This window comes from Apodemus sylvaticus, chromosome 12 (genome assembly GCF_947179515.1).
Source record: "Apodemus sylvaticus chromosome 12, mApoSyl1.1, whole genome shotgun sequence".
NCBI classification, from domain to species: domain Eukaryota; kingdom Metazoa; phylum Chordata; class Mammalia; order Rodentia; family Muridae; genus Apodemus; species Apodemus sylvaticus.
The window spans coordinates 57,975,302-57,988,938 of NC_067483.1; the positions used below are offsets into that span (position 1 = coordinate 57,975,302).

General features: G+C 38.8%; 1 protein-coding gene across 1 annotated transcript in view; it reads right to left on the reverse strand.

The window, feature by feature from the left end:
• Positions 1–13,637, reverse strand: part of Hmcn1 (hemicentin 1) — a 435,972-nt gene that overhangs the window by 81,485 nt on the left and 340,850 nt on the right. Inside the window, exons 59-68 of the mRNA XM_052199882.1 lie at positions 12,632–12,745; positions 12,325–12,527; positions 11,947–12,028; positions 11,708–11,839; positions 11,048–11,197; positions 8,555–8,714; positions 5,916–6,040; positions 5,531–5,714; positions 4,827–4,924; positions 1,283–1,561 (exon numbers count right to left, since the gene is read on the reverse strand). Coding sequence (XP_052055842.1) covers positions 1,283–1,561; positions 4,827–4,924; positions 5,531–5,714; positions 5,916–6,040; positions 8,555–8,714; positions 11,048–11,197; positions 11,708–11,839; positions 11,947–12,028; positions 12,325–12,527; positions 12,632–12,745 — 1,527 coding nt within the window. The remainder of the gene's footprint in view (positions 1–1,282; positions 1,562–4,826; positions 4,925–5,530; positions 5,715–5,915; positions 6,041–8,554; positions 8,715–11,047; positions 11,198–11,707; positions 11,840–11,946; positions 12,029–12,324; positions 12,528–12,631; positions 12,746–13,637) is intronic.

The following is a 13,637-nucleotide window of genomic DNA, read 5'->3' on the forward strand; positions in this document are numbered from 1 at the left end:
TCAATTCAATCTAACACACATGCACTAAGAATTTCTGGTGTGTCAGACATCATACCAACATTGGGGACCAGCAATAAGTCAGAGGCATGCTACATCCCCCATCATAAAACTTAACTAGGGATAAAGACAACTTTTAAATTCACATAAATAATTGAATTTTAATAGGTGCTCTGAGAAAGATTACAGAGCACTCTGAAAACATATGCTAGCCCTTCCTAACCAGGACTCCTGCCAAAATTCTTTTCTGCTATTCTCAGTAGGGAGCATATCTGTTCTGTGAAACGAATATGGCAGCTCCCCAACATCATAGTGTGGGAAAACCTCAAAACATCTTGAACATTGTATTAGGTAACTTCATTTATCCCCTTTTTATGCCCACCATCAAGATTTTCTGTTTCATAGAAAAATTACAATTTGTCTTTCTGTTGGTTTTTGCTGGTAAAATGTTGTATTATGAACTTAAAATATTGACTTTCAATGTACACAAGAGTAACTAGAAATTGACTATTCAAAGTGATTGTTCAGACTGTAATCTTAAAATTGGATAACACTGGTTGGGATAATGACATAAATATTATCGTATTTTATCCAATTTCCATTTTCAAATGTGCTTTAAATTCTTAGAAACTACTAAAAATCCATCTATCAGGGCCTGGGCAGATGGGCCTGTAGGTGAAGCTCTTGCCTTGTAAGCAAGAAGCCTGGAGTTAGGATCCCCAGAACCCATGTGAAAGCAGGGCAGACATGGCGGTCCCCTCTAATCACAATACCCAGGAGGCATGAGTCAGGTTTCCCAGGGGCAAGATGGACAGTGAGACTCTAGGTCCAAAGAAAGACACAGCATCAAAAAACAAAACAAAACAAAACAAAACAAAAACCAGAGTAAAAATCAACCAAAACCATTATCTAACACTAACACCAGGTCTCTGCATGGATACACTTACCTCCACATCTGAACACACATATGTAGCTGTTCGTATGCAAACACACAATCTCATACACATGAAAATATCTGATATTAATAGGGCACCATGCCCTATTCAATTAATAATATCTTAGGAATAGGAATTTTTACCTTTTAAAACAAATAAAATTCACTATTCAACTTCAACCTGCTTTAGATGAATTTAGGCAACTTATAGAACAGAAATGGAAATGGAATAAAGTTTTCATTAATGTTTATCCCATAAAAAAAGAGTCTAAGAATTAGACTCAGTAGTATCCAGGTCTCAACTGTCACCGAATTCTCAAGTGCTCTGTACTTATCAGCACGGCTATGTACCTAGGACTTTCAGGACAAAGTGTTTGCTGACTTCTCCAGCTTCATTCGAGGCAGTGCAGGTGTACTTCCCGGTGTCCTCTGTCTCGGTCTTGATGAGCTGAAGGACCATTCCCTGAGTGCTGATGGTCAGATGAGCATCAAGCACCAGAGGCTGGCCATCCCTGAGCCAAGACACACTAGGAGTCGGGGTTCCATCTGTAAAGCAGGTCATAGAGGTAGAACTGCCTTTGACGATTGTGATTTCCTCGGTTCCCAATGCGTTGTCCATATTCGGTGGCACTGTACAGAAAATAAATCAGTTAAAATGTATACATATGATAATTTGAGGTGAACTTAAGTAGCAGTATTTAAATACTTCTAAACTACTTTTACATTCAATAAAATATTTTTAAAATATCATAGAGTAAATTGGTATTATTGTAAATCATTTATTGATTGGGCTAATTATTAATCTTCCATGGATTAGCAAAGAAGTCTCAAAATTGTTTTCCTATTGAATATACAATCAATGTGCATTACATTTTGGTAACATTTTTCAACTTGCTAGTGTTGTCTCTTTAATTTGTTACAATGCTATAGTAGTTCTTATAATAAATAATCCAATAGTATACTTTCAATGACTATATGGAGAACACAGTAAAAGAGTATGTTTTACAAACATCACAGATTGCAGTTCTTAAGTGCTCAGAGTTGTTCTGAGATGTTTTTACAGATTGAGAAATGTGAACTAGCAATCTATGCTATACCATAAATGCAAATGCATCTATTCAAATTTTATATCTCCAAATGAGTTGCTAATGTTGTTAAAATATTTTTGTATGTGCATATGAGCAAAAAAACTTATGTCTAGACTGAAATACTATTTTGAAAACTTTAGTTCTGTTTGTTTAAGATGAAGTACTCATGAAGCCAGGATACTAGGAAGGTGGCGTAGGGCGTGTCTGAAGGGAGGAGGGATAGTGCAGAGGGGGAATTCTGAGGGCAGAATGACTTGGGCAGGAAGCGATAGGGAGATGAGAGTGAGAGCTGAGGTAGATTAGTCAAAATGAACAAGCCATATAGAAACCTACTATTTTACCCCCTCCCCCAAACACCAATACACAAAAGATATCAAATGGAGTTTTCCTGCAGGACTAAGTAATGATACTCCTAGCACCAGCAAGTACCAAACAAAATCCCCAGTCCTAGAAGTGGGATACCACCACAGTAATTGGCCAGGCATGCTCCAAGGCCTCTCAAACTCCCAGGCTCCTGTCAGTCTTCTTGATGGCCCACCAGAACTAGAGCATAATACGGCATTGCTACAGGTAGCAGACATCTCTGTTTTAAGACAGAGAAAGAGCAAGCGAGAGACGAGATGAAAGCACCCTTGTTACCGCCTAACTTACAGTGTGCTGGAAGCTACAAAGCAGGGTCTTGGGGTTAGAAAAGGCAGCAGCTGTCTTGCTCAGCTGTGAAGCCTCCAAACTGAAAAAAGACCCACTTTTGGACAAGTTGTAGCCACCTGTGCAACAGTGGCACGAATGCTGTAGGGTTTACCAATTACTCTGATTAGATTTAAGACATGTTACACTGGAAGGAACTCAAAGTCTGGAATTGTATTCTGAGTTACAAACCATTGACTGGGGAGATTATTCTCAAATGGAGAACTCATTGCTGTTGTTTAATTAACTTACATCAGACTGCCTTCTAAATATCACTATGTGGAAAACCAAAGTTACTATCACCCCAAATTAGAGAAGCCTCTCCTGGCAGTGAAGAGTGGTGAATGCAGAGATCTTGATTGCTCAAGATGCTGAGAATAAGTTAGGGATCCTTGAGGACATGGGCACAGGGGAAAAGTTCCTGAACAGAACACAATAGCTTATGCTCTAAGATCAAGAATTGACAAATGGGACCTCATAAAATTATAAAGTTTCTGTAAGGCAAAGGACACTGTTAAAAAACAAAATGGCAACCAACAAATTGGGAAAGGATATTCACCAACCCTACATCTGATAGAGGGCTAATATCCAATATACAAAGAACTTAAGAAGTTAGACCCCAGGGAACCAAATAACCCTATTAAAAAATGGGGTACAGATCTAAACAAAGAATTTTCACCTGAAGAAATTCAGATGGCCAAGAGGCACCTTAAGAAGTGCTCAGCATCATTAGTCATTAGGGAAATGTAAATTAAAATAGCCCTGAGATTTCACCTTACACCAGTCAGAATGGCTAAGGTCAAAAACTCAGGAGACAGCAGATGTTGGTGAGGATGTGGAGAAAGAGGAACACTCCTCCACTGCTGGTGGGGCAGTAAGATGGTACAACCACTTTGGAAATCAGTCTGGTGGTTCCTCAGAAAACTGGACATGACAGTTCCGGAGGACCCTGCTATACCTCTCCTGGGCATATACCCAAAGGATTCCCTAGCATGCAATAAAGACACGTGCTCCATTATGTTCATAGCAGCCTTATTTATAATAGGGATCATCGCTAAGCAAGTCATTTACACTTTAAGAGGTGGGAACACTGCACATAAAGAGGCATTATTCTGGTTAGTTTTGTCTGTACAAACTAGTGTCACTTGGGAAGAGAGAACCTCAATTGAAAGCTTGCCTCCATTAGATTGGTTTGTGGGTATGTCTGCAGGACATTTCCTTGATTAATAATTGCTGTAGGAAGGTCTAGCCCATTGTGAGAAGCGCCACTCCCAGCTAGGTGACCCTGATTGTATATGGGAAGCAAGCTGAGCAAGTTATGGGAAACAAGTCAAGAAGTAACATTCCGTTGTGGTTCTGCTTCAGGTTCTGCCTCTAAGTTGATTCATGACAGCAACAGAGAAACAAACTAATAAAGCTGGGACATGTTAGAGTTAGAAGATGAGGCAAAGACGAAGCTGAAAATGCCGTCTTAGGACTCAGTGCAACCACTGCAATCGTGAGCTCACAACAACCGTAGCTGACTGCCCTAGACCCACACAAGACTGGCCTAGTTGGCAATCAGTATGACTCTGTCAACCACCGGTCACGGTAGGAAGAAGGGCTACCAGAGCCGTATCTGCTACCATTAGCTATTGATTATTGACAGATTTATAACCATTATCTTCAGAGCCCACCAGGTTCCATGGGATAGCTCCAAACTCATGATTGCACAGACAGCATTGGCAGACTCAGTGGGACACAAACAAAATGTTAAATGGAAATATGAAAAAGATTTGGAAGAATAAGTGGTAGACAGCTGATAGGAATACAGGAGACAGTGGGGTATGAGAGTGGTCTGTAATCATCATGAAAATGTGACACTGTCAAAAATTTAATAAAAAACTCTTATATCTGATTAATTCTGTATTAGAAGAGAACTTATACAGACAGTGTGGACCAATAAATACAGACTCCTTGGAGAAAACACAGTCTTCCCTAGTAGAAAGATATTTTTCACTAGTTATTTCTGACAGAGGAACATTGGATTTACAAGTCTTCAAGGAAGTCAGTTTCTAAAGGCATGTTGCTTAATGCTACTAAACTGGCAGTAAAGTAGTAGGAGCATTTCTGTGACATACCAAAGACTTGAAGACTGTAGTGCTTACTATCTACCCCAGCTCTGTTGGAGGCCACACAAGTATATACAGCAACATCAGACACCTGAGCTCTCACGATCCTGTAAAACAGGACCCAGCATGTCATAATCAATCCTTTCAACATACAGACATAAGATGATTATGATCTATAAACAGACAATAGAATAAAATTTATATTGAAAATTCTTAGACATGAAACTTGTGGCCATTATCACAAAATGTCGATATCTCCAGCTGCAACTGTTTCCATAAAGGTGACAGCAGTAATGGCAAACCACCATAAATACAACATAATTGCTGGAGTGATTATTTTTCAAACACATTAACAGAGAAAAATGGCAGCATGAAAATCACACAAGCATCACCAACAACCTTCCATCTTACCACGTAACACTGTGCTTAAAATATATATCTCAAAACTGTAAACTTGACACCAATTCATCTCTTAAGATCTATTATGCACACCTTCATTAGAAATGAGCATTTACATGAGAATACAATGAGAAAAATAATACTTCAATGTTTGACCCCTTATCTTCCCTCTTCTGCACACATATGGAATGGACTGGCATGACATCGATAAAAGCTTAGGGAAAAACACATCTTAAATGTTGTGTAGGTGAAATAAGAGTTGCCAATCACTGTTATTGTAAGCACTTAGGAAAGAACACACAATGAAATCTAACCTGACAACCTGCCCTGCTGACAGCAAGCGGATGTGGGAAGAGATGGGCAGAGGAAGGCCGTTCTTCAGCCAGTTGATCTGAGGGGGAGGTGTTCCTGTGGCTTTGCATTCAATATTTATTGATGTGTCCACTAGAGCCATCAGCTTCTCTGCCTCTTCTTTATTACCTCGGATTTTAGGTGGAACTATGCAATGCACATAGTAGATGAGAGAGAAGACATATAAGTTCAAATCATTTGCACGCTAATTGTTCTTGCTTCTGCTTTGGACCCCGAAAGAAAATGTCATGGATAAATTAGATTTCACTTGAGTGCTCCAGTCACCTGTGGCCTATCAATGGATTCCTAAGATAGTAAAGTCAAAACTTGGTGACATTTCATATTTACCATAGACATTCAAGTTAAATATTCGGTCTTCTTCTCCAGCAGGATTAGTAGCCACACATGTATACTTCCCCATGTCAGATGTGAGGGCTCTGTAAATGTTTAATGTGCTGCCATCTGTGGTGACCCTGTGGGAAAAGTCAGGACAGAGGCACTGTGGGGATAGGATCTGAGAAACTCATTCGACTTTATTGTGCCCTCTGAAAAATATATGCTGTTATAACATAATGCCTTCACCTTGAATAGAATGACTTAACCCTAATTCACAAGTAAAAGAAACATATGAAAGTCAGAGCCACAGAAACTGATGGCAATCTCAGGAAACCAAAATTATACAGAAACCATTTTTATATCCATCATCTCCTTCTGAGAAGAAGAAAACAAAGATATTCGGTCAGGAACATGACAGACAGATAAGCCTCTCTCTCAGCCTTAGAACATTATATCTTAGTAACAAATATGAGATATCTAGTCAATGAAAATTTGAAAATTCCGGTGTGAAATAAAGAACATGACAAGTTGAAAAATGCAAATAAAAATCAATTGTAAATACCCTAATGATACTTTAATAAAAAGAACAAAATAGTATCATCTACTTATACAATCGTGACTGTACATATATAGATATATTCTGAAATTTTTTTCAAGAGGCTAAAGTATTTCTTTTGAATTATGTAAAAGTAAATGATAAATATGAAATTAGATAACAACGTTTATCTAAGTTAAGATTATTACACTATTCATTTTCTCTTCATACAATTAATTATCTATGCTTTAGGATGTTTAAATGTTATCTACAACTAATTTAAAAATAGTCATTTCTCCAGCACCTCTGATTATGAATTTCTACTACAGTGTACTGTGAAATATCACATTTGGAGGATGATATTGAAAGAATACTATTTGAATGCAGTTATACTTTTCTCGATATGTAAAACTTAAAGTTCCATAAATTTAAATAATATTGTAAACCAAAATTGCAGGTTGTCACAGACACTAGTGCTAAGTTGACTTTAAAAAAAAGTGATCTTGATAAATTGTTCTACTTAGATACCTATAGCACTATCAGACAGTGATGAAGTTATCAGCCAAGTGGAGGCAACAAAAAGCAACTCTAAGAATTTAGAGTTTTAACTCCCCAGGTACCAATATAGGACCTTGAATTCCCCTGAGTCTGAAAGAGGCCTACTACCCACCTAATGACAATAACGAGACACTTAGGAATCATTCATATTTGTTCACCTAACAGAAATAAAATGCCCAATATTTCTGAAAACATTATCTGGCAGCTTATCCTATTTTGTATAGGGGAAAATGCCTATATTCTAATACAGAACGAGTAGAAAAAAAGCAATGCTTATTGTATTTAAGCATTATTATGATGAATGTATTCAATTCACTGACTAGGAAAGAAACTGCTACAATACTGGATAAAATTATAAATTTAATAGTACATGTATATCTGTGCCTGTAATTATTCTGGCAATGTGCATAAATATGTTTGTGTTGAGATATCCTTATGAGACTGTAGATTGTTTCTCTGGAGAAATTTGTTTAAGGTATCCTAAATGCCAATTGCATTGTGATTCATCTCTGTAGAAAGAGAAGTAAGGATCAGCTTAAAGCAGATGTGAGCGAAGCAGAAAATGGAATACGATGCGATTGTGTCTTTCTCATAACTAGTCCTTCAAACCTGCGTTCGTGCTGTTTGATAACTTTAAGATAAAGGCCTACAGCAGGAATATTGGCGGCTCTCGTGGGATGCTGTTGGCTTCACTTTAAGAGGGAAAGAATTAATTATTTTATGGCATGGACTTGTTGAGGAAGGACATTCTTAAACTGGAAAAATAAATGCAATGACAGTTGTTGCATAGTATTTTGATGGACTGGTATCTCAGATTTTATAATCAGAATTCATGAATAAGGTCCCTTCTTTCCCGCTTTATCAGTCCTAACTCTCTCTCTCTCTCTCTCTCTCTCTCTCTCTCTCACACACACACACACACACACACACACACACACACACGCACGCACGCACGCACACACACACACACACACACACACAATCAATTTTGGAGAGCTATCTAAAGAGAATTTCTATACTCAAAGCTCAAAAAGTTAATTCTTTTCTATTTGTAAATAAATGATAACTAAGGTCTAATGACACAGAAGATGTGCTGGTGGTTTTTCTCAGCTGTACACAAGCCTAGACATATCCAGGAAATGGGAGCCTTGGCTGCGTAATCGCCTCCGCCAGATTTTCTTGTGGCCAAATGATTGATGTTTGAGGTTTACTGTTGGCAGCACCAACTCTGGGCAGGTGGTCTTGGGTTGTATAAGAAGTCAGGCAGAGCAAGCCATGAGAACAGGGCAGTAAGCAGCGCTCGTCCATGGTCTCTGTGTCAGTGCCTCCCCCAGCCCCCAGCTTCTGGCCTTGACTTCTTGCCTAGACTTCATTTCGTGACAGATTCTAAGGTGTGAAATGAAAAAAACTATTCCCTCCCAGAAATATTTTTGGCTATAGTATTTATTACATCAATAGAAAGCAAATACACATTGGTATGAAATCTGGGGCATTCTGTGAAGTCAGAGCACTGTGGAACACTGTATAATTTATAAGGAAAGCATTGTTTTAAACATACCTGACTCGTTCTGTGTCGCCATTCACTATGGGTTTTCCATCCCTAAGCCACTGAAGGCGAGGGGTAGGAATGCCATCTGCATTGCAGACCAGCTCAACATTTTCCCCAAGAAGGACACTAACTTCACTTGGAACGTCAGCACCTGCAATGCTTGGAGGGACTTCAGAGAAATAAGACTTTTATTAGGATAGTGTAAGGATATGTGTGGTAATGAATGTGATGGAATGATAAACCATACCATTTCTTTCTTGTAACATTTTTGTCTCTCTGTGTAAAAACACATACTTTGTTCTCTGGTGTGTTCAGGCATGTGGAGAACAGAGGACAACTTGTCGGAGCTGGGTATCTCCTTACACTATGTAGGTATCAGGGATTGAACTCGGGGCATTAGGTCTCGTGGTAAGCACCTTTATTTGCTGATCTACCTCACTGACACTGAACGTGTCATTTCTAATTCAGAATTCTGCCAAGATCAGGACTGGCCTATAGTTACCTTCATGAATTACTTCTAAATGTGAAAGATGGAGGCACCGAATTACTTCAATGTTCATGACATTTCTGTAACTGTTTAGTCACAGGAACTGATGACAGATTTATCTTGTAGGTAACTTTAGAATCATGTTTAGATTGAGCTCTGGTACATTGTTGGCAATTCATATAGTTAAAGTCAGTCAACTTTTACAAGATTTTGGTGTAAAGTCTCAGGAAAGCATATATATTAAGTATTTGTCTATTGCCTAATTGTTATTTATGCTGGGACATCAATGGACAGATTATGCTTTTCAAGCTCCGATGCTTTCTGCTCTTTTTAATCTAGTCATCTGTGGTGTGGACTAAAGATATGAACAATGGCCAAAACGCCAGGTTCATTTCCCAGCATGCACATGGTTGCTCACAACCCTCTGTAACTCCAGTTCCTGGGAATCTGATGTCTTCTTCTGGGCTCTGTGTACCAGAGATGCATGCGGTACAGACATACACTTAGGCAAAACAACTATTTGCTGTAAGTACAAATTTCTAAAGGTCAGAAAGGAACCCACTGAGACTTCTCTTCTATAGACCTATAGAGACAAGCCAGGAGCAATTCATATTTGTTCTCAGGGGCCTATCTGCCCTGGCTTCCCTACCCAATATGCTGGACATAGACACACCAGCACACTAACTCATCATGGCTACTAATCTAGGTCTTTTTTGTTTAGTGAGTCAACTATTAAACACTTACTAACACATCACTTAACTGCCTTTCTAGTCAAGCAGGGATCACTGTAACAAATTAGCAGAAGTTTGCTGTTTTCAGAATGGTGCTAAAAATTTGTCACTAGATATACTGTAGAGACATGTCCAAATTAGGGCCCATGTGTATGCATTTTCCCTAGTTTTAAGGCATTATATAAATACACTAAAATGAATTTTAGGAAATTGTGGTCACACCAGCATACTTTATGATTTATATCAGTTTTTATTGACTATTATGCATAATGAAGCATGAAATTTATTTATCTTTCTATAATTTTAGATTACATTTTATTTCTTTTGTGTATGTGAATACATGTGAGTACATGTGTGTCCAGTGCATGTGTGGAAATCAGAGGAAAACTTGTGGGAGTCTGTCCTCTCTTGCCATCATGTGGATCCATCAGCTCTCTCTAACTCAGGTCCTCAGACTTGGTGGAAGATGCTTTTCCTGGCTTAGATATCCTGCCAGTCCAGTAAGATATTGTATCTCTGAATAGCTATTCCCCCCTTTCTGTCTCTAAACTCTCAAAGCATCAGTGGTTATTGCACAGACCACTAATCAAATTTCTTGTATAATTTCAGAGAGTATAAATTTATACAATATTATAATGTTGTTGCTTTAACACAGCAACAACAGATGTATTATACTCAAGACCCAGGGTATAATTTATTAGAAAGTTTCTAGTAATGGAAATAAAATCAGAAAGCAAGACTCCCTGTCATTTTGAATCAAATGCCTCACTCAGAGGATGGCTGAAAATCAAAAAACAACAAGGTTTCCATATAGTCCTCAACACTATGCCACCATGCAGGCATTGATGATTAAATATTTTCCATGTGAATTACTGTTCCTTGTTCTCAGTACAAAATTTTGCAAGATTCATGATTATTTGAAATTTACCTATTTCCACAACCATGATCAGATCATAGCACAATCTCAATAATTAAATCTGACACATCGATAAAAAACACTTATAGTCTTAGTCTGAAGACAAATTATACCAAATAAAGAATTACAGTTCCATAGAATATACACAATGTAATACTTTCATTAAATAAACAAACAAAGAAACAAAGATATCCTAAATTCTGTTTTTTCCTCCCCAGATTTATGTGCTTTTCCATGAAAATAGAAAGCACTGGTAAATGCATGACAAAAGGTGTCAATATTTTCAGTGATCTTAAGATATCCAAATGAATGGTCTCTTTTAATCCAGGCCATTTTGTACTCTGAGGATTACAGTATAGTTAACATACCCTGAATGAAAAGGAGATAGTTTTTCTGAGCCTTTCCCTCCATATTGGATGCAACACATGTGTAGTTTCCACTGTTTGAACGCTGAGGTCGGGCAATCTGCAGTTTGCTTCCTCCAGACAAAATGTGAACTTCAAGGGGGTCAGAATTTTCTACAGGAAGACATAATGAGGAAGAAGACAAAGAAATAACACTGAAAGCCACCCTCTTTACATAACAAATATACATTTCTTCAAAGTGTTTCCTTTGTATTTTTATTGAGAATTTTTGAAACATGAAAAAATTAAAAAACCCCAGGGTGCATTCAATTCAGGTCAATAATCCCAGCTAGTTAAGACGTCAAGGGTATTGAGAGCTCAAGGCACCCTGGGCTACTTAGCCAGATAGTGCCTCAAAACAAAAGACAAGATAGTTGGAATTCTGGATAAACTGCAAGTCAAGGTCTTGCCTTGAATGCATGAGGCCCTCGCTTCAATGTGCAGTACCTTGACAAAGCACGCGTTTACTTAGAAGTCTACTTGGTAAATTTATACTCCAGGGTATTAGGCTTTCTTGAAGTAACCACAGCTATGAACACTAGACTGAGAACCTGCTGATTTATAAATGTAGTGAATTATGGGCAAAGCAAGGCAACCACAAACATGTCCAAGTGTGTTTGTTACCTATAGGCTGGTGGTTCTTTAACCATGTAATGGTCGGAGGTGGGATCCCAGTGGCATCGCAAGTCAATGTCACTGGATTGCTGATTGTCTCCACAATGACTTCTGTTTCCGGACCTTCAATAGTGGGAGGCACTGTCAAAAGACAGAAGAAGACCAGGCACCACCATTAAATTAATTCAAGGCATGATCTTTCATTTGCATATCTAGGGGTAAGAGTTGTATTGGAGGCAGATGCTCACCATATACATTGAGGTGGAAATTTTTATCATCTCGTCCTGCTACATTTATAGCTCTACATACATACTGGCCTGTGTCAGACACCTAAAAGAAAAAGATACTATTGTATGTGCTCCATTAAGTGATAGATGACCAATCACAGGGTTCAGGAGTAGATTAAATCATCAGTCATCTCTCTGCTCAACTGCCCCATTTCTAGGCACCTTCAGAAACCCTGTGTCTTTCTTTGTCTTCAGTGACAGTAAGTTCACTGGCATGGGCCACGCACTTTTCCATGAACAGCACTGCTCACTGTGGTAAGGGGAGCAGGGCTCTTCCACTTAGCTCTTCTACAACCCCACCGTGGAGCCACCATACTCAGAGAAGGACCAAAGATGCACCTCGGCTCTCTTGATGTGTAGCATTTGTCCACCAGTTAAAATCTCCACGTTGGTAGATTCTGATATCATCCGCCCGTTCTTAGACCAGGTGATGACTGGAGCGGGCACAGCATTTGACTCGCATTCCAATGACACTGAGGTCCCCTCTCTTACATTAACTATAGAAAGAGACTCGCTGCCATGATCCTTGATGCTTGGGGGCACTGAGGTGAGAAACAAGAAGGTTCAAATTATTTTTTCATCAAGTCGCTTAGCTAGAAAATATAGCATGAAAGGAAGTTATATTATGGAGAGAGTAAAAACACACCGTGAACAGTCAGTGAAACTTTTTTCTTGCTTTCTCCAGCTTGGTTGATAGCAATGCAGGTGTATTCCCCACCATCTGATACCTTGGCCCGAATAATCTGTAGAGATCGACCACCTGGGGAAAATATAATGTAAAGACCAGTTAGGGGTTGCTCTAAGTTGTGTTACTATTACATTGTGTGTTTGTGTTTGTGTGTGTGTGTGTGTACATTCACACACACACATGTGCATGCACACACGCATGTGCATGCACATTCACCTGTCATGTGGATGTCAGAGGACAACTTGTGGAAGTTGCTTCTGTCCTTTGGTCATGTGGGTCTCAGAAATTGAGCAAGCCCTTTCTGGGTTTAAATTCCCTACAGTACAGAGGTGCTGGTTAGTTCTTCTATAGTTTGTCATCTGTTTACCTTAGGTGAATTCAGATTTTGACAGGGCTATAAGATGTCATCTGCAAATGTTGGGCTATATTTATAACTGTCTTGAGATGCATGTGAGGCAGAGGCTACAGCAGGACATCTGAATTTTGTCTCTTCATTCAAGGATGTATTGCTTACTGCCTATTCTTTTTTAAATGTTAGTTTTCATTGACAAATTTATTTTTGGAGAAGGTATGCTAGAGTAGGCAGAAGTCAAAGGGCAGCTTGTGGAAATAGTTTCTCTTTTCCACCACGTGGGTCCTTGGAGTCAGATTCCGGTGGTCAGCCTTTACAACAAGTGCCTTCAATTTCTGAGCCTTCATGCTGGCCCTCACTCTCTAACATATCTGTATCACTTACCCACATGTTTAACTACCTACCATCCATACTCAAGAAGATTCCAGTTCACTGAAAACAACCCTTAAGTTTTTACACTGGCTATATACCATTTACACTAAAGAGCTCCAAATTTTCTGATCCTTAATTTCATAATTTGTTGAAGACTCCATTACTGTACATATCTACTCTAATGGCTCTACTTGGTTACTGTGAACAAACAAAGGGAGTGAGACTCAACTTTGGAAAGAG